This window comes from Ictalurus punctatus, chromosome 1 (genome assembly GCF_001660625.3).
Source record: "Ictalurus punctatus breed USDA103 chromosome 1, Coco_2.0, whole genome shotgun sequence".
Classification (NCBI taxonomy): domain Eukaryota; kingdom Metazoa; phylum Chordata; class Actinopteri; order Siluriformes; family Ictaluridae; genus Ictalurus; species Ictalurus punctatus.
Genome location: NC_030416.2, coordinates 18,364,892 through 18,392,768, shown reverse-complemented (window position 1 = coordinate 18,392,768; position 27,877 = coordinate 18,364,892). Strand labels below are relative to the sequence as shown.

General features: G+C 40.4%; 2 protein-coding genes across 9 annotated transcripts in view; one reads left to right on the top strand and one right to left on the bottom strand.

Annotated features, from left to right (window-relative positions):
• ulk4 (unc-51 like kinase 4) overlaps positions 1 to 27,877 on the bottom strand; it is a 117,003-nt gene that overhangs the window by 29,657 nt on the left and 59,469 nt on the right. For all 8 annotated transcript variants that reach the window (XM_053682245.1, XM_053682249.1, XM_053682258.1 and 5 more), the window contains exons 25-33: positions 26,793 to 26,849; positions 26,595 to 26,646; positions 26,367 to 26,461; positions 23,758 to 23,809; positions 23,344 to 23,497; positions 23,125 to 23,217; positions 12,643 to 12,691; positions 6,386 to 6,491; positions 52 to 218 (exon numbers count right to left, since the gene is read on the bottom strand). In XM_053682245.1, coding sequence (XP_053538220.1) covers positions 52 to 218; positions 6,386 to 6,491; positions 12,643 to 12,691; positions 23,125 to 23,217; positions 23,344 to 23,497; positions 23,758 to 23,809; positions 26,367 to 26,461; positions 26,595 to 26,646; positions 26,793 to 26,849 — 825 coding nt within the window. The remainder of the gene's footprint in view (positions 1 to 51; positions 219 to 6,385; positions 6,492 to 12,642; positions 12,692 to 23,124; positions 23,218 to 23,343; positions 23,498 to 23,757; positions 23,810 to 26,366; positions 26,462 to 26,594; positions 26,647 to 26,792; positions 26,850 to 27,877) is intronic.
• On the top strand, positions 20,460 to 22,425 carry LOC108268865 (uncharacterized). The gene is made up of 3 exons (XM_017474169.1): positions 20,460 to 20,970; positions 21,544 to 21,633; positions 21,811 to 22,425. Exons 1-3 carry the CDS (start codon positions 20,574 to 20,576, stop codon positions 22,140 to 22,142), a joined length of 819 nt encoding a protein of 272 aa, XP_017329658.1. The 5' UTR covers positions 20,460 to 20,573; the 3' UTR covers positions 22,143 to 22,425.

Here is a 27,877-nt window from a genome sequence, read left to right as displayed (position 1 = left end):
GTGTGCGAGTGTGAAAATGTGCGTGAGAGTCTGGTGAGCAGGCACTCTTACCTGTACAGCCAGTCGGACCACAGCAGAGAGGTGTTTGAGCAGGCAGTAGATGATGTCCAGCAGGGACAACAGTAGAGCACAACAGCTCTTCACTCTGCATCTCTCTTCTTTCTCCAGATACAATGCTGCGTACTCCATGAACACACCACACACCAGCTCTATTACACCTACAGAGTCATACACTTTTGTTATTCACACATGAACATATACTGTCATATGCACAGGGCCGATACAATATCAAGTGTTTACTGTGTTTATGCAAAGTGTCAATATGAATGACCCAGTCTTCTTATAGTCACCACTTCTGAGTTCACAAGTTGTGAAGCAAGGTTAACATTTTTCAGTAAGAAGGAAGGCTTTCAGTAAACCTCAGGCTTCCACACAATACGATACAATTTTAATTCTTAACGCAGCAGTTTGATATTTGCTGACATCACTGAAACGGCTACAATACAATATGATACAATTTCCTAGCGTCCGATTGATATGTGACCAACTTTCTGCAGAATCTGGAATAGGCCTACCGTTAATTCACGAAAGATGACACGTGGAGACGAACTAGAAAAAAGTATCAGCGTTATGGGCAAATCACCGTGTTCTGCTAAATTAGCTACATATCAGTTCATTAGAAATTAATATTTTTTTCACCCACCAGTTGTCTGTCATTTTTTGATAGTATAATCGATTTATGATAAATTATAATCAATAATAATCTAATTATAATAAATTATAAATCAATAATAATTTATTTATGATTGCTTTCTCAATTCTGATCATCAAAACCCTAGAAATTACAGTGTCATTTTCATCATATAGATAAAAATGGGGCAGTGGTAGCTTGACGGTTAAGGCTAGTGATTGGAAGGTCGGGGGTTCAAGCCTCAGCACTGGGAAGCTGCCCCTGTTGGGCGCTTGAGCAAGGCCCTTAACCTTCTCTGCTTCAGGGGCGCTGTATCATAGCTGACCCTGCGCTCTGACCCAAACCTCCAAACATGCTGGGATATGCGAAGAAAAGAGTTTCATTGTGCTGCATACGTCAAAAATACTCATTATATAGTATTTCCTTAGACATTTACCGACACATCTGAAGGAAACATTGATATTATTGACAGTTTTGTCTTGTTTCCACTGTCACTACAGCGTTCTGTAGTCTAAATGACAGCTATATGCTATCTAGCTAAATTATAAGCCTCAATTGTTCGCTGGCTTTCCTGTTCAGCGCCCATATTGCCCAGTTGTTGCCTAGCAACAGTGTTCTCATGACTTTAACCACTTGAAAGGCAAGTGCATCGTGTTCACCTTCTCATGTCAAAAGTACAAATTCATAAATTAAATATGAACACAAAAGACATTCATCTCTCATCTGTAGACCTCAAAAACAGCTAGATATCATACGATTGGCACTGCAGTAGCTTTTATTAATTTATAGAAGAAGAAGTACAAACAGTTCTTTTTTGACTTTCAAGCTTACTGTTATTGCGCACTCACTAACTATACTGACCTATGAAAAGTATGAAGCACAAGATAAAAATCCTCTTAAAGCTATGAATTCCATTCAACAGTCCTCTATACAATAACACTGGGCTACCAGTCATGAAATGCCTTTTCCCTCTCCCTCCAAACCAATTATAAGGTTCCTGAAAGATATCATCTTTCATCATAGGACGTGGAACCTTTGCCGCGTTCTCTGCCTAGTAGCTTTTTTTTTTCTTCTTTATTGCTCGCACTGACATTGTTGAAATATTAACAGCACATGAATAATCTGTTCATCTTGAAATAATAACTTCTCCTATCTCATGCTCCGCTACGTTCTAGCTGTCACCTCGGATCACGGGAGCCACTTGAACTGTAGCACTCGAACTGCGATGATTCTGAATGCACGCACAACCCACATCCCCATGACCAGAGAAGCAAAGCTGAAGTACTTCCATGACCACAGGCTGGGAAGAGCTTTATGAGGAGGCTTCACCCACTCAACGAAAGGGCAGATGTTAGATCAGAAGATGCTACATCTAAAGAGGAGCTACCCTCCAGGCAAAAAAAGGTTTATGTTGAAACATTGCTGGTTGTCAGCTCAGATGTGAAATCAGTGAAACCAACTAGACACAGTCTGGAGAAAGTTAAACGGATAATAAAAAAAACCCGAAGAACAAATTTGATGAAACATTACAAGACACTACACAAAACTGAAGCGAACCAGCAACAGAAGAGTCGATCAAATCTGTGCATACTCAAGATCCATAGAATGGATGTGCATAGTCAATGTGGTTCCATGAAAAATGTACAGCATGCACACATGTAGTGGTGGCGTACACCACTACATGTATGTGCATGCTGTACATTTTCAATTCAATTTTATTTCTATAGCGCTGTTAACAATGGACATTCTCACAAAGCAGATTTATAGAAATAAATACATTCAGGATATATATTTTAAATGTATGAATGTATCCCTATTGAGCAAGCCAGAGGCGATGGTGGCAAAGAAAAACTCCCTGAGACGATATGAGGAAGAAACCTTGAGAGGAACCAGATTCAAAGAGAACTCATCCTCATCTGGGTGAGGATCCCTTCTATAACTGTGTACTGCATACTCAAATAGTACAGTTGTGTAACCAGGAAATTCATTACAGTTTTCACATGAAGTCTGTTTTCTTGAACTTATCCACTGTTCACTGATGGAGACTTGACTGCAAAAATGTGCATGGCAATTGCAGTCCTAAAGCCATCTTCATGGTTTTTAAGTGGTTCCGTCCTCAGTAATCTGAATGATCTTCAGGCTGTCCTTGTGGGGCCATCCTCAAACCAAGTAATGTGTGCTTAATTGCAGCTCAACAGCTTTAAAAGTGAGGCTCAGGTTTATGTGTATATGTTTTTATGTGCAAGCTGAGTTTTGATGGGAGTTCAATCCTGAATTGAGCATGTGTGCAGAAGTCTCTACTTTTTTTTTTTTGCTTATAAGTGATACAGTGTAGTAGCTGCCTCTGCTCAGACACATATTATAATTGCCCAGCTGCATGAGCATTTGTAGATAATGTCTTCCCCAGTGCTAAACAGATTCCAAAAGTGACAGTAAAATAAAAAGTGCATCTCAAAGAAGCCACAATTAAGTTACAGCAAGTTACAATACAACAAATGCTAGAACACTGCAGGAAAACTGTAGGAAATTACTTTTACAAGGCTCCAAAGCCTGAAAGCACAAAATATTTATGCTTACAGTTGTAGAATTGCATTTGAGAATATTTTGTGGCATTAATTTACTGCCTGTACTTCCAGTCAAATGATTCATGCAAATGATACGTTAAGCTGTAGACACTCCGTGAAGTATGCAAAACAAACAAGTCAGCAGTTCACAATTCACCAGAAAGCAATTTTTTTTCTCAGCGCTGCAGTTCGTGAGCAAAAATATGTCAAAAGAATGCAAGATACAAAAGTGAAATTCGGCACCTCATATATAAATGCGTGAATGGTGGCTCAGAGGGCATTGTGCCAGCCCAATTTTCATTAGAAAATCAAAGGGCTGGAGCCTGACTCGTTGTTTCTAAATGAAGCGGCAAAGCAGTTTTCCCTCCTGCATTAGAAATAAGGAAAAAAGAAGAGAGGCAGGAAGGACTCATAGAGGCTGTCTATTCCTTCCCTCTCTCCCTCAGGGATCTTATCATTCACACAGGCAAATCTCACCAATTATAAAACTCATCTCCCTTTCGATATATCTCCCTCCCTTCTTTCCTCACTATCCCCCTCCTACCCCTTCCTCTCGTTCCAACACACCATTAACACAGTTCTTCCTTTTCTACCATTTTCTACCTCTCGTGCACTTCTAGTCCCTTTCTTTTCTTTCTTCGCCACTTTTTCACTTCACTTTGCTTCCTCTCTTAAGGCTGCGTCCCACATCCACAGCTTTCTAGTCACACCTAAAAGGACCAATTATAGCATGCTTCCTCTGCTTACTCCCCTTCTCCAGCGGCACTGTGGAAAGTAGCCAGTGTTTGCGAGATAGCGCTAATTGTCAGGGTTCTATTTAGTGCTGGGTCAGGCCTTCCTGAGAGGGGGGGGGAGCTGATAAGGTGCGTAATGATGGTAACCGAATGAGGTGACCTGCGTGTGACCCTGCGCTGTAATGAGTGGAGACAGCCCCCCCTTACTGAAGCGCTCACTGGGGAAGAGGATTGAAGCGTTGCTACTGATGTGGTGAAACATTCTATACACACCAAAATGAGAAAACAGGCAATTACAGTCTAGGATGTGGTTATGTTTGAGGTTTGGATATGTGTGAATTCATGCAGAATTCACACTGTGCTCTGAAACACGTTATATTGCTTCCTATGCTTTTCTTCCATTTTGCTTTAATAAAACCATTCTACTGCTAAGCTGAATGACAGAAGATTGACAGTATATAAAAGATTTCAAGCAAGAGCCATTTATCTAAACCTCCCATTGTGCTGAACTTGTATTGTAAGGCCATTAAATAAATACCTGTACTTTCTGACAATATGCCCTCCTGGACTGTTTAACATTCACAAGAAATACCTCAAAATCTCTCCACTTCTTCCTTCGCCTTTCCCTCTCCAATGACCTAATCACACTGAGAGGTAAAAATTTTCCCCCTATGACTTCATGTCCATTCTTCAGTAATGCATACATCAGTGAATGTCTCAGTGGAATAATACCGGTAGAGTAATGATTCAACTATGCCTCTGCTAGACACTGCCTTGGCAGTATTTCCTGCCTGTGTTTGTGTTAGCTGAAGCTCTTTTTCCCCCCCCAAGGTGCTTCTCTCATTCTGCAGGGTGTTAAATGTAGTGTGTGTGTGTCAGTCTCTGACTCATCTCTTCAAGCTTGGAACAAACATAGAACACACACACACGCACGCACACATCTCAGCATCGGACTTGCTCCATCGCAGCGCTAACGGGCTAATGGAGAACCAGCAGCGCCCTACTGCTAGCAGAAGCACACAGGGCTAACTGTCAACATGAGCATGGCTAAAGGAATCCATCACTCAATAATTCAGCACATGGAGCAAGGAGCAGGATGCAGGGAAGCTGAGGCCGAGCATGCCAGGTATTCGGTGGTTGAAAACAACAATACAACTGTGAGAGACGCAAAGAAATCAGATTTCAATGCCTATAGATGAGACAGAGAGTAAGAGCGCTATTCAGTGTTTGGGTGGATTGCATTAGATGACAGGAGAGAGAGAGGGAGAGAGAGAGAGAGAGACAGACAGAGCGAGAGAGTGTCCGAGGCCATAGTAGAGGACGAGGGGGAGAGCTTAACAACTGAGATGCGGGCTGCCGGGCCAAGCCCACACACATAAGCACACTGATAAAAGGACTGCTGTCTGACAGTACCTCTCAAAAATCCAGAGGAACACCCTCACCCTTTTCCCCTTTACCATCAATCACTGAGAACCAGGAAAAGTAGCCCACGCTGCATTCACTCATACACACACACACACACACACACACACACACACACACACACACACACACATACAGACCAAGCACTCAGAGTGAGTGGGGCCTGATAATGGAATGAAAACACACTCAAGCAAGCAAAAGAAGAGCAGCCCTCTGAATACAGACCCTTTTCCCATGTGTACATGGCCCACTAGAATTATTAGCAACCTACATACAAACGAGAAAAAATTACTGTATAAATAAACATTATACACACCACAACTGCGAATTTCCATTCAAACAACCAAACGATTCAACCAAATGAAAACCCTGCGGTCGATCTATCCATCAATGCTCTGTACCGCTTATCCTACACAGGGTCACAGGAAACTGGAGCCTATTGCAGGGAACTCGGGACATGAGGTGGGGGACACCCTGGACGGGGTGCCAATCCATTGCAGGGCATAAACACACACACACACTCCCATTCACACACTACGGATTTGGAAATGCCAATCAGCCTACAACGCATGTCTTTGGACTGGGGGAGGAAATCAAAGAACCCAGAAGAAACCCCCGAAGCACGGTTAGAACAAACTCCATGCACACACAAGGCAGAGGTAGGAATCGAACCCCCAAACCTGGAGGTGCGAAGCAAATATGCTAACCACTAAGCCACTGTGCCCCCACCCTGTGGTCTGAACTGAAAAATATAAAGGAGCATGAATTGTTCTACATGAAGGAGCAGACCAAGATCCTTCTACAAGTGTCTTGAACCTTGTTACAGGAACAGCCTGTGTGATGACCCTGAATGTCTGAGCTAGACGTATTTAGTGAATTTTGATGTAGGGTGCCGATAATTCTGGAGGGCACTGCATGTCCATGTCTTTTCTGAGGCAACCATTACTGAGATCAGTTGCAGTGGCATAAATCACCTTGCTGGTAGAAAAGTTGAAAGTCTGTGTCCTTCAGTCCGATCAGATTAGCGAGGATGGCTATAGCATTCTGCATGGTGCCACCAAGGATGTTACTCTGATGCGCCTATGGGAACAAATAGGAACAGTTGGGGTGGGGTTAATCAAGTCCTCCTGGTAAATAACAAAGGCACTAAAGGAGCAAAAGTTAATAACAATAATAATATAATTAATTAAAATTCTAATTAAGCTCCCGCTGTTTAAGCATGTCATTATTACTGACAGTGCAAGCAAAATAATTTAGAAATGCCTGACCCAGCTCAATCAACCTTTCCTTTACAAACACTTCTGAAGCATTTTTATGCATTTGTCAGTGCTTGGCCATGGACTTCAAAAACCATTGTCATAAACAATAGGATCTTCAAAAATATGAGTTATTGCAGTTAGTAGTTACCAGCTTATGACTGTAGAGAGAATAAATTGGGTGCAGCCAAGAGTAATTGGCTTTGTCATGCTTCTTATCCCTACTGCTCATCACCTTTACCCAAAGCAGAACCTAAAGTTTCAGGAAAAAGACAGGAGATATTCAAAGGCAAAGGCAGTCGGAGTCTTAGTGAAGACCTATGCCCTTACGCTGAGGTTGTGGAGATGGTCTGATCATGTAATAGGCTTGGGGTCAACAGCTGATTAGAAGCAAAATGAGTAGCCAAAGCTTCTAGGCAAGAAACTATAAAAAAAAATGATAGGGGGGGAAATCAATTTTAAGTTTTAATTAGAGGCCTATGTGAAGCTGAGAAGAGAAAGAGAGGAGAGGGGGCAAAAGAGGGCACTTAACTTAGCAAGTCTAAAAGTCAGAGGCATCTCTGAAAAGCCCCAGCCACAGGTAGTAAAGGAATCTTTAGAGTTCAGAAACTACTGCTTTTCCTGCTTAGTTTGTGCCTGGATTCAGGTGATGGATGCTATGCATGAGTAATCAAACCCTTAGACCATAATTTAACATATACTCAGACAGATAAGAAGGAGATACTCAGTGTCCAGCCTGTCTAACTAATCAACCGGTAATTCAAAAAACTAGTCGACTAGTCATCTTTTTAATAGTTACAGCAACAACTGAATCAGGACATGCCTATTGTTAGGCTTTTTTTAATTAAATCATTTAAAGGCCAATAAACAACAGTAAAAAAAAAAAAAAACCATCAAACTGCATTTCAGCTAACAGTCATACAGAGGCTACAGCCTCAACGCTATACTGCTAAACAAGAAAATCAATCAATCAATGCAATAACTGCAAAAGAATACATCTGCATATCATTTGACACTGTTTAAAAACCATCAGACACTTCTAACACTTGACGAGAGGTGTGCAACAGGACTGGGAACCTGGGACATGGAAGTGTATTGGATATGCACTTACTGTGTCTGGTGTGAACTGAGATTTATTTATTCATTCACCTTTAGTAACTGCTTTGTCCTGCTTTGTATGTTTACTGAAATATCACATATTACAAATATGGGATTGGTTCCTTGGGAGTCGGAGGGAATGGGATTAAAACACGTTTCTGTACACACCTCTACACTTAACGTTAAATGTGATAAATTGATAACATTCTGTTATAACAAACGAATAACCCCCCCCCCCCCCCCACACACACACTTTCTTGCATAGTATAATAGACTGTAGAATTAATCAAAGTACATTTAACTTGCTTTCTACCACCCCATCTATGCAACCCCTAGCGCATTTGATTGTTTTGTTGCCCAATACACACACTTTACATAGTGCAGGTATATTTTACTGTGCTAAATCAGACAAAAATATTAAATGCATGACAGTGCTTTAATCCATAAAAACTCCTAAATACAGAAATCTTGTCTTGAGCTGTGAGCTCAGTGTTGAATATGCATTCTCCTCACACTGACAGTTACAGTAGAAGTAGTTTTATTTCTTCCTCAGAAAATGTGTGCAAGTGGCTACATTTTTCCTCTCAGCTCGTAGAAACATCAGTGTTCTCGCTCTCTCTTTAGAGTGATCCGTACTGTCAGGTGACATCATATTCAACAGAAGCCCAAGGCACACAGAGACAGAGGCAGAGTATGTTACTCTGGAGTGTACAAAGCTCACAAAAAAGTCTGATGTAGGATCGGTGTAGTGAGTTAGCAGTTACAGCCACAACCACAGACAGAAGATAAAATATTTTAAAACAAATGTACTGAATCTGTGGCAATTTAGCGGTGTATATGCTGACATTTAATTTCATTAAGACAAAAAAAAAAAACCTTGCCTTGATGATGATTTGGTTTTTTTTTTGGTAACACAATTTTGGTATCCCCCCCCCCCCCCCCCCCCCCTTTGTAATGATAAATTTTGCATTTAAATAATCCTCCTATGCCACGCTTGAAATTCATTAGGTCTGTTTTGCTGTTATTTAATTTGGCAGTGAACATCCATCACATATTCCCATACGAGGCCTGCCAAAATGCAAGGATGTAATAACAGTGGATTTACACAGAGCTATTCACATCTACTTAAGTGACTTTTTCACAGTGGCATTTTGGATAAGGAGCAGCTTGGGCACTGCGCTCTTAAAATGTGCACTGCTAACAGTGGATTGAGGCCAGAGGAGGTTGACTGTTGACAGAGACTGGGAGTTTCTCTCTAATGAGAATGGAACCTTCTGCACAAGACGTCTCAGATCTCTACTCCATTAAGTCTGCAAGCCAATTACACATTACTCTTTGATGGGTCAGTCCCGACTGCTTCATTTACATAATAACTCAGCGTAAGGTGGAAATCCAACTATTTAAACCCCACTCTAAAAAACCCTGGTTTTACACGGCTAATATTATATTTCCCTTCACAGATGTATGAGCAGTGTACATGTATGTAATTAACATGGCAGAATGATGTAAATTAGCACCAAGTAGTAGTAATGAATAATGAAGTGCAGACCCACTAAAGATCATATGGTCATCTTTAGTCAGCAGGTCATACATACAGTTGCAATCAAAATGATTCAACCCCCATTGCAAATCTGCTTTACTGTCAAAATTTACAGACTTTCAGCTGTTTGCAATGAACAAATCAAACAAAAGCAATTGAAATAGTTCAACACAATGAATGCTTCAAGTGGTTTCCCCAAATTCAACTGAAAATGCAACTTATAATGACTTCTAGAGTTTCAAAGATTATTTAACCCTTCATGGCAAGCATCTTTAGTACTTAGTAGAGCACTCTTTTGCTGGTATGACCCTTTTCTCCTAGAATTTCCTGATACTTCAGTGAATCCATCTTGCCTTCCACACACTGCAGGTTTCCAGTGCCAGAGGATGCAAATCAGCCCCAGAGCATCTCTGAGCCAGCACCATGCTTGACTGTGGATAGAGTGTTCGTTCTTCATTCTTCTTCCTCCAGACATACCGCTGATCCATCGTGCAGAAATGTTCCAGTTTTGTTTCATTGCCGCACAGAACAGAATCCCAAAACTTCTGTGGCTTATTTATATGATTTTGAGCCGACTTTTCTTGTGCTTTTGGGTCAGTAGTGAAGTACGTCTTGGTGTTCTGGCATGGAAACCTTCTGCGTTTAGTACGCGCCTTACTGTACTCACTGAAACCTCAGTGTCTGTTGACACCAAGTCGTGCTGCAGGTCTTTTGCAGTCACTCAAGGGTTTTTCACAACCTGCCTTCTCAGAAATCTGGTTGCAGCCATTGAGAGCTTCCTTGTTGTGCCCCATCCAGGTTATTTAACGTATTTTCTTCCCCTACCCGGTTCAGGTATTTCATGTGTTCCAGTTCAAGCACACCTGGTGTAACTAATGAAGGCCTTGATTAGTTGCATCAGGTGTGCTTGAGACAACATCTGTTTTGCATATTTGTGCTGTTGTGAGGGATTCTATTCAGGGGGTTGAATAATTTTGAGCCTGGAGAAGTCATTATATAGTTGCATTTTCAGTTGAATTTGGGGAAACCACTTGAAGCATTTGTTGTGTTGAACTATTTCAATTGCTAGTGTTTAATTTGTTCATTGCAAACAGCTGAAAGTCTGTAAATTTTGACAATAAACCTGATTTGCAATGGAGGGTGAATAATTTTGATTGCAACTGTGTGTGTGTGTGTATGTGTGTGTGTAACAAAGAGTGCAGGATCAGAGGAAGGTCATTTGCAATGTCATTCCAAGCAGAACCAACCCTGCCAAAATTATAAGGCAATCTTTCATAGTACAATGATGACTGAGACCCTGGATCCGCTGCAGAATTGACCATTGGGGACAGGACGGTATCTGACATGTGAGCATGGAAAATACATTCAAATAAGAAGAACAAGTAATAATTGAATAATTGAAGTCTTTTAAGCAGGCATTTGAATTTCTTTTGTGTTTGATGTGCTTTAAGATTTAAAAAATATAGTTGGATAGTTGGAATCTTAATTCTTTTTTATTATTATTAATTAATTTTTTTGCTCAGACTGGTACAGCACTATTAATGTTGAATTAGCATAATTTAAAAATTTACTTTTGAAATAAATAGAGCACTAACAAAAGAACTCATCTGGGAGTTTTTAAAAGTTACTTGAGAGCCTTTTATAACCAAATAGAAGCATTAGTAAAACATGAATGAGCACAGCTGAGGTTGCATGTGTGCTCGAAGATGGTAAGAAGGAAGTAAATCACCTGAAGATATGCACAGTTTATATGGAACACACACATACACACACACACACACACACACACACACACACACACACACACACACACACAGGTCACGTTAACCTCACTTATACACCTGCTCATTATCCAATCAGCCAATCATGTGGCAGCAGCGCAATGCATAAATTCATGCAGAAACAGGTCAAGAGCTTCAGTTAATGTTCACATCAGAATGCCATGGGTCTTGGTGCCAGATGGGCTGGTTTGAGTATTTCAGAAACTGCTGATCTCTGGGGAATTTCACACACACAACAGTCTCTAGTGTTTACACAGAATAATGCGGAAAAACAAAAACATCCTCTGAGTGGAGGGTCTGCAGGGTCTGAAACACCTTGTTGAGATGAGAGATCAGAGGAGAGTAACCAGACTGGTCTGAGCTGACAGAATGTCTATAGTAACTCAAATAAGCACTCTTTATAACCGTGGTGAGCAGAAAAGCATCTCAGAACGCACAACACATCAAACCTTGAGGTAGATGGGCTACAACAGCAGAAGACAAGATCAGGTTCTACTCCTGTCAGCCAAGAACAGAAATCTGAGGCATTGATGGGCAAAAATTCATCGATACTAGCCAGCTGAAGACTAGAAAAAGACCAGGTGATTTTTTCGCCCTAATTTTCAACTGTTCAGTTTGGTGAGTCTGTGCCTATGGTAGCCTCAGATTCTTGCTCTTGGCTGACAGGAATGGAATGCGATGTGGCCTTCTGCTTTTCCATCACCTCAAACTTTAATGTTTTGTGCATGCGGAGATGCCTTTGTGCTCACCACGGTTGTAAAGAGTGCTTATTTGAGTTACTATAGACTTCCTGTCAGCTCAGACCATTCTGGTCATTCTCCTCTGATCTCTCTCATCAACAAGGTGTTTCCACCCACAGAGCTGTTTTTTGCTTTTAGCACCATTCTACGTAAACTCTAGAGACTGTTGTCTGTGAAAATTCCAGGAAATTTATGAAAGTTTATGAAATACCCAAACCAGCCCTTCTGGTACCAATATCCATGCCACAATCAAAGTCACAGAGATCATACTTTTTCTTCATTCTGATGTCATTCTGATGCTTGATGTGAACATTAAATGAATATCTTGACCTGCATCTGCATGATATTAGGCACTGCGCTGCTGCCGCATGATCAACTCAAAAATATTCATTTGATTTTGATGACACTATCAGTCTATAACATTTGGAAATTGCTAAACTGTTGGCCAACTAACTACAGCTTATACTTGTATTAGCTAGTCACTAGCAATAGCTGCAGAAAAACACATGTTGCAACAACCAAAATATCTGTTTATGTCCTGAACCATTCAAAATGTCTTCCTATGAAAGACTTTCTCTTCACAGAGTGTGGAGCACTGTGATGCCCTGTTTCATCTGAACCACATTGAGAGACTCTCTCTCCTCAGACTCACATAAAGGCAAACCTTAAATTTCTGTAGTGAGGTATGATTCCCATAAAGTGTACAATTTTCTGGATGCTTTATTCTTTACTAAAGCTGGTTTGGGAGACCCAAGGCAATAAAGAAATCACACTAACAGAGAGAGGCTCCAGCCTAGAGGCTCTGTGAGCACTTACCGCTATGACTTCAAAGATGGCAGGCAGTAGAGGACTCTCTCTGACAAGCCTGTATTAGGGACACACACACACACACACACACACACACACACAAACACATATACAACATGGCATCATGTCCGTAGTCTGTCTTCATTACTGTGACACTCATGCATGTATTAGGCTTTGGTACTGTATGAATGTGCTGCTGATGGCTGAAAGCTCAGACACAAAGATCACAGTCATCTAAGAAAATAACCTTTGACTAATACCTTCAGGAGAAAATAAGTGCAAGATGGGTGAAACAGTGGATGAGAGAAAATTAGGGGGAGAGAGAGAGAAAGAGAGAGAGAGAGAGAGCGTGAAAGAGAGGTAGGGGGAGAGTTCTCTATAAGGCTTGGCACTGAGAAGTAATGTGAATCTTTATTGAAAATGACTTCGCTCACACTGTTATTGATTAAGCCCTTTGATTCACAGCCAATTACCATATGTATGTAAAGGCCTTCAAAGGAGAACGCCACAATACTGGGTGAAAATGAGCGCTAGATTGAATGAAATTAGCTAAAGGGTCACTCTCGGAATATTAATCATGATGCTTGCCTTGCACTAAACAATGATATACTGCATGGCTGAGAAGCATTGTCCATTCTCCTCATGACATGTCTTTGGCACTGGCTATGTGCTAAGGCACAAAAGAGAAACAGCTCAACACCTGATTCAAAGCCTGCTCTGAAGCAAGTCATACTACTGAATGAATGGAAAGTAAAGACATAGTCATACAAATGTCAGCGGAGCTAAATAGCTAAATATTTATTATACACATGTGGCTAACAAAAAATCCTAGCAGGTGGCAAGAACAAAAAAACGGAATCTTACCACACAAACCCTAGCACATGTCAGTGGTCAGGACAAAAAAAAAATATTTGTAACTTCAATCTGAAAAAAATGTCTGAGCGTATACGTTAATTTCCCGTTACAAAAGTCCAGTCCATGTACACAGTATGTTGCACATAATAATAACCTGCCTACAACTGTAGTGAGAGATATTTACTGCTGGTTATATGAGGTTATATTATATGAAATATTAAATTATATTTGCAAGCATCTGAGCATCAGTATGCATATTTTGGGGGGGAGTATACAATGCAATAGCCTACATATTGAAAGAAAACATACACACAATCCATCCTGTGCTTTTACAATTAACACCGAAATGCAAAACACTTGTTAAAAAATGGTAACAAAAAGCATGTTCCACATTTTTGTATATTTAACTCATTTTCAAATCATCACCAGTCTCATCAACAGTCTGATGCACATAGACAGTTCATGTGATATCGTCAATTTGCACGTATCCGCAGCAGGTTATTGCCACTGCAGCTTTCGGGTTGCTCCTGTATCAGTGTAGCAATGGATCAAAAATCTTAAATGCTACATTTAGATGTTGGCAGCCCTGCATACAATATGAAGATTGAAGGCTTTTGGAGATTTCAAACTTTCCTCCTCCAAAATCCCTAAATTAGACCAATGGACTACAATATTTATTTAATCTATATTTAATCTGTATAGATATGAACTATTATTATATAATCAGCTAAAAATACATAAATAACCAAATTTGGCTTGTAACCTTTTCTTAAGGATAGACCACACAAGTACTATTCCTCAACACCTGAGTATCATAATGATCAATGAGAAATGAATGTGCTGATTAATATTAGAGAGCAGCTCTGTGCCCTTTCTCCTTTGTTCGAACCAAAGAACTCATCTATCTGCCATCCTTCTCATAACACACCATCATTTACCAGCACCAACTTACACCAAGGGGCACAGTTGCAATTTCTCACCCACACACATACAGGACAGCAGAGCTGATGAATGGGACTACTTTATCTTCCTGTCAGTGAGAGAGAGAGGGGAAAGCTTGATGGCTGACTTTCCTCTATATTGTGCACTGTATGCCTGTCTGTAGTCTGATTGCACTCCATTAGTTCTTTAAAGGGTAAACAACCCAGGAGTCAGTGTTCATATATCTTGCTCAACAACTACATGTTTACAGAAGCAAACAGGATCAAGTGGAAGGTTGTGACAGGAAGGGATATATCTGTATACAATATTCAGCCCAACGATCTTCCCACTACATCAGCAGTGGTACATATGGCACACGCTGATGAGCTGCACTACAGAGGAAGTAGCATTGGGACAAGCAAAGAACATATATATCAAAATTATGATGAACTTCTGAGTTGGTATTTTTTATTGGTTCAAACTTTGGTTTAAAGTTGGTCTATGTTCACTGGCAAGTCCTCTTACATTACTTCACTACACCTATGCTTCACTACTTCTAGGTTTAATTTCTCCTTAATACGACATTGAGAAAACAGTGAGTGAGTGAGAAAAGAAGCTCTTGTTCTTTTGGATTTTTTTTTTTGAGCTAACAACAAAAATTAAATGATATCCCTTATGTTTGAGATTTACAAAATATTTTTTGTCCTTTTAAAGGACATTTGGAGACATTGAGTTACCAATATCTCGCTGTGATGTCAGCATGGCACACAAGTGCTAACTGCTCACTGGAACAGCATCGACCAAAAAATTAGCACCGAATCACTATTATTTACTGTGTTTCTCAGTCGAGGTTTCCTTTAATCATGACTGGATGGTTGGTTGTTGTCTCTGGATAATGAGGTTTCAACAATGATCAACAAACAATCATTTTTAGTGAGTGTTAATACCATGACAAGTCAAACACCACTAAATTACCAAGAAAAATCATCATATTCATGCCAAGGCAGTTTCAGTCTCCTCTTTTTACTCCGTCTTATTTCAGTAATGTTAGTGCCTTGGCGGGTCTTACAACCCTGAGCACATCACATTTCCATTAACCCCTGTATTAAAACGAGATTTGGTGCAGCCCTGATTTCAGCTGTGCAACATGGTAAAGCAGCATTTTCATGGAAACGTGACGTGCAGATTGGCATTTACACAGGTAAATGTCAGGCCGAATACTGTCTAGCATCTAATGGGAGAATGAACACAATCTCCATGGCTGCAGAGAACATTTTGATGGGATTGGTAATCAGATGGGGAGGAATGCCGGGGAGTAAATGGTTACCATTTCTCTTTTTAATTCTTATAAGAGCACACAACAGCTATGACATTTAGTAGCAGTCACGCTTTCATGGTGCTTACATGTAGAGTGCATGCTGTCCAAACTATTACTGTCCATTCACTCCAAATACTATTCTTATGGTATAAATCCATGCATCCTCTGTGCTCAAATAACAAATAAGCACAGGAAAAACGTCAGGCAAAAAAGCTGGCTGTTGAAATTCCTAAGCATACAAGTAAGCATACACTACAAAAACATACATTTAGAATCATACTTAACACTAATTAATGAATAACTGCATACAGCAACCTAGGCAGTATGTTTTAAACTATTTTAGATTAAGGAGGGAGATGCACCATCCATCCATCCATCTTCTATACCGCTTAATCCTTTTCAGGGTCATGGGGGAACCTGGAGCCTATTCCAGGGAGCATCGGGCACAAGGAGAGGTACACCCTTGACAGGGTGCCAATCCATCGCAGGGCATACTCACATGCACAATCACACACCCATTCATACACTGCGGACACTTTGGACATGCCAATCAGCCTACCATGCATGTTTTTGGACTGGGGGAGGAAACTGGAGTACCCAGAGGAAACCCCCGCAACACGGGGAGAACATGCAAACTCCGCACACACAGGGCCATGGTGGGAATCGAACACCCAACCCTGGAGGTGTGAGGTGAACATGCTAACCACTAAGCCACCGTGCATCACCCATGGAGATGCACCAATTCCACTTTTTCTAAATTTCCATGGGATTCTATTATTGGAGTATGGGCTAATACTCAGACCTGACTCTTTGCAAGTTTCTGTTTCTTACGCAAAACAATGTCAGCAAGCACATGCTCTCTACTTTTGTCTACATTTAAATCTGATACAAGATCTGTTGAGTCATTAAAATATGTCAAACCTGATCTGGTACTGATCCAGCATTTCAGATTGGGTGTTTTGTATTTTCAAATAGCATTTTGAGCATTTCGTAATTTTGACCTAGTTTGTGATTTCGTATCATGCCTTTCTGATGTTGCGTCACGTAAGGTTCCTTACATTGACATGCAGTGAATATCACCATAGAATAGATGTCTAAGTAATGACATACTCTATAGTGGCAAAGTTTAATGAGCATTTTCACACATTAACAAATTGGTTTCATACATAGCAGAAACCAAACAGAAATTTGCTCTGTTGTGGAACATGCACTGCTAAGGCCTGTGATTCAGACACCACTTCCACCAACCAACCTTTCTCCCTGTGATTATTTGCCTTTTTCTATCCACTTTTGCCACTGTCCATTTTCAGACACACTACAGCCAAGTGCTACTGTGTTGCCATCAGAGGTTGGCAGGTGAAACTGCCAAACCCACACAATGAAAGTGTTCAGTCTCACACCACACAGCTCAGATGCTCAATGTCTCCGTCACACACACACACACACGACACCTCCACAACCTGCTCGCCACGGATGCAATCTGTTCCACACACACCTTGTCCAGTCTAATAAGACTCCAACAGGCGGTCTTCACAAATCTGTATGCCACTGTGCACAAGAGCTTGTCTCACAAAAGCCCAGAGCTATAACCCATAGTTTTATACCTGAACTGGCCATGTAGTTAATAACTAAATTAATAGGTTTTAATACACAAGAAAAGCAACATCTCATTAACTACATCCCCAATAGTGTACCATGTACAAAATATAAGCAACACTAAATAACTCTAATAAATGGTTCTTCATCACTTACTTAAAAGTAAATCACATTTAGAACAGCCTGCATGAGGGCAAAAGTAGCTGACAGTTCTTGATAATTGGAAAGTTTGAACTGTTAGCCAGACTGATAATGAAGGGAAGACCATGCTTGTGCACAGAACCTGCTAATGTCCCCAATTTGCAATCTCATTTCGGCAGGAAACCATCAGTGAAGGTCTTCTCTTTTTTAGGACTTTATCAAGCAGTGGCAAACGCAATTTAATTTCACCATTGTGAGCATAATAGCTCTTCACAGATGCCAGGGTTGGGGTGGGGGGTGGGAATGTGGATGGTGGAGACAGACAAACGTTCTTCAATTGCTGACATCAATTTGAATAGTTCAGCAGCACAACGTGCTCTATCAGCACCAAGAAAGACAACGTGTGGAGAGGTCGGGAAGAGCCATTACAGAAACAGCAGGGGGATAAGGAGGAGATAAGAAAAACACACACTCACACATTCCCACAAAGACTATCCATCACTGCTTCAGCTAACAAGGAGAAAGGTGAGCAAAATAAAGATGGGAGTGAATACGGTTCTGAACAAGAAACTGTTACGATGGCATTTCCACCTGGACATAACATGGCTAACAAGTTGTGACACCTCTTACAGTGTCAGACTTCCTTTTTCAGTGTGTAGTACAAATTCCAGTAACAGTGCCATGGTCAGTGGATAACAAGCTTGTGCTTATTAGCATCTGGGTCGACGGTAAAATTCAAGAGTAATTAGGTCTGTTCCACATGATTGCTGTGTCGGGTGTCGCAGTGACTCAGCTTTCTTGAGAAAATAGCTCTGTGTCACTTAATAATCACCATTAGACTATAATCAGACAACAATTAGATGATAAATACTGCTTCCTATGCTGATCTGCTGTATTTCCAGCAACTTTTCAATGTAATAATGCACCAAAGTCTTGTATTGCATATGCTGCTGTGCACAAAAAAGAAATACCAGAAACACCCAAAAATCCAAAACAAAAGCAGCAAGGACAATTTGCATATTTATTATGTAGTCGAGACATGATAGCTGACCCATGTGTCACTTTCTTAGGTGTTTTTCTTTCTTAGGTGTTGCCAAGTCCTGATTTAATGGCACAACAAAAAGAAGATCTATGACCCTTATCAGGATAAAGCAGTTACTGAAGATTAATGAAGGAATGAAAAACAGCAAATGGCACTGCATCTACAATAATTCTCACTCCAGACAAATAATTCTGACTTGTAAATCTGTATCTGTACTGCATCCCTGTCTACTTCTAAAACCATGTCTGCCAGAAGTAAATTGCTCTTTTGGAATTTTTTTTTTTATTACCATAAAAACAGAGCCAGAAGTTGTGTTTTGGACTATGGTACTATAGTGTAATACTAAGATAATATTAGCTAGCTAACGCTTACCAAAATATTGTTTTTTTGGTTAGGCAACGTTATTCAACATTTTATAAACTTCAAATACCACTAATGTTATCTACCACAGCTACACTTGCATGTTAGCTCAGTTAGCTAACATCAATTAGCTAACTACAAATTGGTATTTCAGGTTATTTTCAGTTAAGTCTCCTGTACAGCAGAAATGCTATCGGTGCACTTTCATGCAGCGAATCTCCCGTTCTACCACATCTTAAAGGTGTTCTACTGCTTTCAGAACCAGTGACTGGGAAGGCCACTGAAGAACACTGAACTCAATGTTATGTTCATGAAAACAGTTTTTTTTTTTATTTTTTTTTTTTACTTTTGCTTTGTGACATGGTGCATCATCATGCTGGAAGTAGTTCATTAGAAGATGGGTAAACTGTTGCCATGAAGGGATGCACATGGTCAGCAACACTCACAATCAACACTGCAAATAGACTGTGGCATTCAACTGATGACTGATTGGTATTAACGGACCAAAAGTGTGTCAAGAAAACATTCCACACACCATTACGCCACCTCCATCAGCCTGGACAGTTGACACAAGGCAGGTTGGGTCCATGGATTCATGCAGTTGGCACCAAAATCTGACTCTACCATCTGTGTGCCTCAGCAGAAATCGAAATTCATCAGACCAGGCTACGTTTTTCCAGTCTTCAACTGTTCTGTTCTTGGCTGACAGAAGTGGAACCTGACATTGTCTTCTGGTGTTGTAGCTCATCTACCTCAAGGTTCCATGTGTTGTGCATTCTGAGATGATTTTCTCCTCACCACAATTGTACAGTCTGCTTATCTGAGTTATTGTAGCCTTTCTGTCAGCTCGAACCAGTCTGGCCATTCTCCGTTGACCTCTCGCATCAACAAGACGTTTATGTGCACAGAACTGCTGTTCATTGGATGTTTTTTCTTTAATGCACCATTGTGCGTAAACCCTAGAGACTGTTGCACATGAAAATCCCAGGAGTTCAGCAGTTACAGAAATACTCAAACCAGCCTGGCTGGGACCAACAATCATGCCACAGTTAAAATCTCTGAGATCACATTTTCCCCCATTCTGATGGTTGATGTGAACATTACCCAAAGCTGATGGCCTGTATCTGAGTGATTTTATGCATTATACTTCTGCCTCACAATTGGCCAGTTAGATAATTGGCACGAATGAGTAGGTGTACAGGTGTTTCTAATAAAGTGCTCCATGAGTGTATCTATCCATCTATTTATATGCATTTATATACAAGCGTGGCCACTTTGATGTCCTCATGTATATTTGTGAACAAAATGAACTGTGGCACTTTTGCATGGCAGAAGTGTGCATCAGCTGTACACTGTGGCACTACAAGTTATAAAATACTGAACTACTCAGAATATATGACTGTCTAATTAAAAATCAGACAACATTAGAAAATGGTGGACAAAACAGCGCAGTGTATGTCAAGTAAGGAACAAATTCAGACACGGCTTTGGTGTGTGTGGCTGCAGCTGGCCCCCACTCATGCCCTCATTACTCAGCGCATGTATACGGGTAATCCGATTATCTTTCTTCCCCCCACCTTACATCTGCGCATGTGCAAGAAGGCAGCCGGGGACAGAGAGAGAGAGAGAGAGAGAGAGAGAAAAAACTGCCCCGGAAACAGATTTATTTAGCACCACAGGTTTCATTTAACGTTATCACTAGGGAAAATGGCGACAAAGCAGCATTTTTGGAGTGATAGCGAGACAACATTTATGCTGGACGAAATGAAAGATTTGAATATTCTGCAGCTTCTCGACGGGAGGAAATACAGGAACGGTGACATATTTAAGAAGCTATCAGATAAGATGGCCTTGGCAGGGTATTCACGGAGTGCGGAGCAGATCCGCAGTCGTTGGAAAGTCTTGCGCCAGGCTTATTTCAGGGCTAAGAGGCACAGCAGCAGTGGGGTAAGTCCGGTGGACTGCCCCTATTTCGAACCACTTGAAGATCTTTTGGGTCCCATCCACTGCTCAACCACCGAGGGAAGCGGAGTAGATGTAGGCTTGCAGGAGCTAACGCCAAGCCAAACAGCGGAGGACGTGGCCTCGTCGCTTTCATCACCAGGTAGGCGTGAGTAGAGCTTTTTGGGGTATTCACTGCACTATACACACGGACATGTGATTAGCCCGTTAGCCATATTGCTACTAGTGAATTTATCACAATAGTACCTTCATATCACCATATATATGTATGTATGTATAACTTCAGTTTGTGCTCTACATTTAATCTAGACAGAATATCATGCTTATGTAATGCTGCAACTGTTCTAACGATTTGTCCTACTTTATCAAACTGTCCTTAGTAAAACAATACCGCTGTGACCTTAACTGGAACTGCTTCCAGGAATAAAATAAAATAAATAAATAAATAAATAAAAAATCGGTAGGTTATGCTGTTATCAGAAAATGCCTCCAACATTAAAATATATGAAGACACATTTTATTTCTGGGCCTGCAGAAGCGATGTGCGCACGCGCACAAACCCTAGCCAAACACCGTATTCTTTATTTGAACTACCATGTGCTTAGCGCTCTCTCTCTCTCACACACACACACACACACACGGGGAGACATCCATGTTAAAGCGTGTGATTTGGGCTCTTGCATAAAAACCTTTTATGTCTGCTTTGGGGTTACAGAGTGTGTTGAAGACACGGAGACACGAGATATCCAAGTGGAAGTTGAATCTGCCCACTTCATACAATCAGCACCTCAGCCACGTTCCCCAAGTCAGTCAGTTACACCTACTTAAATGTATTCAAAGATCATCAATGGTCCTTTTTTTTTTTTTTTTTTTTTTTTTTTTAAACCACTTTAATTCACGTCCACAAAGCTATTTCTGTTTAAAGAGCAAAATACACTAAGCGTCCAGTCAACCTACCTCCCTTTTTTCTTTCTTTCCCCAGACTCAAAAGTCAGAAAAAAGAAGCGCAAGGTTGATCAAGACCACTACAGCTTCCTGGAGAATTTGCAAAGTCAGCATCAGTCGTGGCTGGCACGGCAGATGCAGCAGCAACAGGAGCGTGATGAACGTTTTATTTCATCTCTTATGGAGGCCAATGCACAGGCTACAGAGCGGGTTGTTTCTTTAATGCTCGATGGTCTCCAGAAGATGATTACTCCACATGTGAGCAACCCACATTGTTCGACAGAACTGCACCATCCTGCACAAAACGGAATTTTAAGTCCTCGGTCATCGATAAAGAATGAGGACTTTGAGGACTATGAGACAGGGTAGTGTATTTGTGTGTAACCTGTTTGGTACAGCAGTAAAGCAAAGGCAATGCACTCTGTCACACAGAGCTAAGAATGAAGTCCTGGTAAGCTCCATAGAGGATCTAGTGTTTATAGTGTTTGATGCTCTTTTCTCAAAGCCACATATTTTGGTGCATTTGTTATCTAAACAGCTGTGCTGCCTTAGTGTCGGTCCTGCTTGTCCTACATCCAAAACTGCTGGGTCAGTAATTTACTTTACTTTGACACTTTGTTTACAGCAATAAACACTGACTGTTTATACCACAGTGCTGTTGAATTCTTGAATTGGATTTATCAGGTGGCATTAATTTTTTTTTTTAATAACAGCAGATGACCATAGTGCCAGCTCTAATTCAGATCACAGGTTTATATTAATGTGCTCATTCTAATACACTATCATTTCTGACTTGTATGGAAGATGCGATGCAATAATCTAAGCCTAATAATATGGATTTTAAAAAGTCTTGTTACTTAACAAATAAAAACATATTGTTGATATGGTGAAATATCTTTCTTCCATGGGAAAGTCCTCAGGACAGAGGGTGTTGCACTTTCAGGTTTCTAGGTAACATGACAAGCTTTATTTTTCTTTTCTTATTAACTCAGAGAGTGAGGAAAAAGCCAGATGCTAGTGAGACTGTTTATAATGTGATAACAGGAACTAATGTCTCACATGTTCCACAACATTAAATGTTACTGTATATAGTTAAAAAGCATGACATGTTGTTCATTAATAAATAAAAAATTGTAATCATTGGCAAATTGCTGTGGTATAAGTCTAAAAAAAAACAAACATGCTGTTAAAGCAAAATAATCAACTTTGGGGTGTTAACAGCAAGGCATGTTTTATTCCTTACTTATCCAAATATAATATTGGCACTAAGTGTAACAAGGTTTTTAATGGCTCTATCGATTCCATTGATGAAGAATATGTGAGTGCTGGAGGGGCCATAGAACAAACGTACCTGCTGATGGGCTTGCTGTGCTCAGTCAGAGAACCCAGCAGTTTGAGTGCATAGACCGGAATTGGGCCTGGCTCCAGAAGCAAAGATTTGTACCTAAAGAATGGGTCATTATCCAGCTCAGTGTCATCTATCATAACAACTCGTACAAAAAAACATAATACAAAAATGACTATAATGATTGTTATTGTTGAGGAAAACATGCTGAGGAGGGGGTCTCACTGTGGCAGCAGGGCCTCAGTAATGAGAGTTAACAGGCGTGTGTTTGAGGATTTGCCCTCTAGATCCCATGTTTCCTCTTCCTCTATCACCTCCTGGCTCAGCAACAGCAGAGTGATATCTGACAGCACCCGTAAACTCACAATGCGCCACTCCACTGAAACACACAAGAGAGATGTACATTTGCCTGTAAACTTGCACAACAGTAAAGAAATTTCCCAGTGCCTCAAAACTGAAAGTTAGATGCATTTACAACATCAGTAAAGCATACACCTCTTGACTAATCTCAGCTTATCTTAGGCAAATGATCCCAGACAATTTTTCTTTGGCTCAGGATGAGTAGAGAACTGCAGAATCAGGCCTGCATGTGTTATGAGTTACCCTTCAGTCTACTGAGCTAGCAGCAGCACAACTCACCATTCCTACTAAATGCCAAAGATGCCAACGGCGGTAGGATTGAGTCCACAACCTTGGACAGAGAAAAAGCAACACATTATTCCCAAACCAAGAAAAGCTCACCTAGGTAGTCTAACAATTCATATTCACAGTCACACACAGTGATTCTGGCAAAAACAGCTATGAGGCAGAAAGTGAGAGAACCCAATTTGCATGGAAATGTGATGTCAGCTCATGCCCCTTTGATCATGTAGAGTCCATTACAACGAAATGCCTTACGCCAGCTATTTTTGAAAATTACAATTGGGTTTATGATCATTACCAACTAGAATAATCTCCATAGAAACAAAGGTTGCATACAGGTAGCATAATGTGGATAGCTATTGGCATTTCTTATACAAAGGATTCCATTTTGAGAAACCAAATGGCAAGAAAATACATTAGAAAAAAGTATTTCTAAAGAAAGTGTGTGACAGGTTTTTAAAATGAATGGTCCATAATTCATGTAAAGTAGTAGTTTTAATATACTGTAATTTTGTACAGAATTAAGGTTTATGGCAAACTTTAGCACATAATCATCATGCATAGTGTGTTCAGTGACTTTAGCGTCTCTTTAGCACACTTGTGTGTGTGTGTGTGTGTGTGTGTTTGTGTGTAAAAACAATCAGATATAGCTAGCACTGACATTGAGGAATAGGGTTTAATGACTTCTGGCATTCTGTAATTAAGGTGCCTTCTCCTATTATAGGGTATCAGAGGACTGCTTCCTCTCAAACCTTCCTAATGTGTTGCTCCTACCAAAAGAACATTGTTAGTCATTTAAAAAAAAAAACAGAAAGATACAAAAAAAAAAAAAAAAGACAACCCACTGCTGATCACTGTAATGTGGAGAGTGATTTTCTACTGCTTGCTGTTAGTGAGAACAGTAGCGCTGGCCGGTGGGAAAGCTGGGCCTCAGTGTTAGCTCCCTCAGCTGTGAAGACTGTGCCCTGTACATAATCGCACACCATGACTGGATCCATACTCGAACAATAAAGAACAAAATAAATAAATGCCTTACTCTACTCCCATAGGACATTGAGCATGTTTATTGTTACAGCTCTCCAGAATATGAATTCCTGGGAGTTTCTCAAAAGCTTGAAAATGGGTTACTTAAAGTATGTAAAAGGTAAGTAAGAAAGGTATTTGCAGCTTGCCACTTATTAGAAATGTTCTTATTCGGACAGGCCTTATCTGATATTGATTGTGGTCAGGGCGGGATGCAATTTTTGAATGCACTCCTACTAAGAACTTTATATTTGAAATGTTCTTTTTGATTAAATAATAAATAGAACTATACAGCACATTCATATGATTAAACTCAGAAATTCATCTTACTGTTTTGATGTAATAAATTGTTACTTAACAATTCACTGATTCATCTTCAGTAATTACTTTATCCTGGTCGGGCGTGCAGTGAATCTGGAGCCTATCCCAGAAACAACAATGGGTGCAAGGTGAGAGAATTCACCCTAGATGGGAGGTCAGTGCATCACTGGGCACCATGCACACACATTCACACCTAGGGTCAATTTAGCATAGCCAATCTACCTAGCAGCATGTTTTGTTAGACATTTGGAGGAAACCAGAGAACCCAGAGGAAACCTATACAAACAAGGGGAGAACATGGAAAACTCCACAGTCAGTACCCAGAGCTCAGGATTGTACCCTGGAGCTGTGAGGCAATGCTACCCACTGCACCCTGTTAAATAAAGACACAGCAGCTCAAGTTTTTAATTTTCACAACTTGCAGTTCAGGGCCGCCATAATCTCGAAATAGAATGTGTAAAATTGTTCATGAAGGGTGCCAACAATTATGGAGTTGGCTACAACTCATAGGACCAACTAAACAGCAAATGATAAAGATCGACTTTGACGTTGAGAAGACAGGAACATCTTTAAGGCTGGTGGGTATGTGGTAACAAAGTCCAAAAATCTGTCCCCAAATCTCACCTGACAGCTTGGAATGAATAATTGAGGCTTTTCAGTGTGACTCTCAGCAGCACTAGAACACCACATTTCAGACTATTGTTTTGTCTCTATATTCACTCTATAACACTACTTATTTAATTGCATGTATATAATGTAAAAGGCCCAAAATGTACACCTATACAGACTACACTCAATTCAGCTATAGGCTCAGATTTCTGTTCTTGGCTGACAGGAGTAAAACCTGAAGGTTCACATCCTACCTCAAGGTTTGATGTGTTGTGTGTACTGAGATGCTTTTCTGCTCACCACGGTTATAAAGAATGCTTATTTGAGTTACTATAGACCTGCTGTCAGCTCAGACCAGACTGGTCATTATCCTCTGATCTCTCATATCAACAAGGTGTTTCATACCCTGCAGACCCTCCACTCAGAGGATGTTTTTGTTTTTCCGCATTATTCTGTGTAAACACTAGAGACTGTTGTGTGTGTGAAATTCCCCAGAGATCAGCAGTTTCTGAAATACTCAAACCAGCCCATCTCCCAAGACCCATGTGATGGTTAAAGTCACAGAGATCACATTTTTTGGTCCCATTACCCTGGGCCTTGTTCTGTATTTTTTTGTGCATCTGTGTTGTGTATGTGTACTACATGTTACTTACAGTGCAGTGGTAACGGCTTAGAAGGGCTGGGTGCTGGGAAATGGCCTCCACTGCTGACAGGGTATTTCTTATCAACTCCTCAGATGCTGTCGGCCCTGCACACAGGAAAAGGTCAGTTGACTGGTAAAGTATTGAACAGTTCTACTAATCATATGATCCCATATAGCAAAAGAAGTATTAAGTTTAATAACTGTTGCATCTATATTGCATTTCTGAGGAAAATCTTACCTACAGAACTTCCCAAACTGGTCTCATTGGAGTCAATGGATGTTATGTGATTCTTCGCAAAAATTAAAAAGAAAAGAGAGAAAGAATGACCGAGGAATTACAACACACTCTTTAACAAGGGGGTACATGTGTACATGTGTGTGAGAATCATACCTCTTTAATGAGTATTTCAACAAACGTGGAATATATTTCACTCACCAGGAGTGCTCCAAATTTGATGAGAAACTCCTCATTCACCACCTGAGGCCTGAAGATCTGCCAAATCAAATCAATCAGATTAGATAGCAAGTCCCTTTCAATGATCCTCTATTATTACAAAGAACATTTGACAGCATAAAGTCTCTGTTTCTCTTCCAGCACAAGTAATTGTAGCATGAACTCATACAGCTGGGTCCATCAACTGACAATGAGACAGCTGTACCATAGCAATTTGTGCTGCTGAATCAAAGATAGATGATTCGACGTATTACAATCTAAAATTCGGTTATAACAAATCTACAGTACATATAGTAATCTATTCCCCTGCTTTTCATGGTATTACATTATCATTAAATGTTATGTAGATCATTAAATGTTACTTATCTAACTAGCTGATTCTCATTCTACGGAGTCTACATTTGCTCAACTTCCCTGTGGAACACCAGTCTAACAGTCATAAAGAATCAAGAACGGTCTTAATAATGCCTCATGGTGCTGTCATCCAACAGTCAACACTTTCTCACAACTTCTGAGATGCTGCCAAAGCTCCTGTGAGGGATTTGGTGTGACAGAGATGGAGGCGTGCTGTGAGACGCGAGGCTGAGGGAGCTCAGGTGTGTACTTGCAGTATTGCGTTGATGATAGAGGTAGAAAGGTCATGGCTGCTGATGGGAGGAAGAAGTCAAGCTGCTGTCAGTAAGAGATTGAAGCTTTGCAGTGTGCTAGTCACAGTGTAGCTGACCTGCAGTATGACCCGAGCAACTGATGAATGCTTTGTGTTTTTTGCTGTCAGCATTGCAATAGTCCACCGAGACGATGCGAGACAGATGAGATTGGACACTGGGTGCCTGACATGAATGTATGTATGGACATGCCCACGCACACACTTCCAATAACACCAATACTATTCTCATCGGCATCCCATTCACAACAAAAAAGAAAAACCCTTTGGCAATACTTAAATCAGCTGAAGTAGACAAAACAGTCATATAGTATATAATAAACACTCATATCTATATTTATTTATATATATATATATATATATATATATATATATATATATATATATATATAAATATATATAG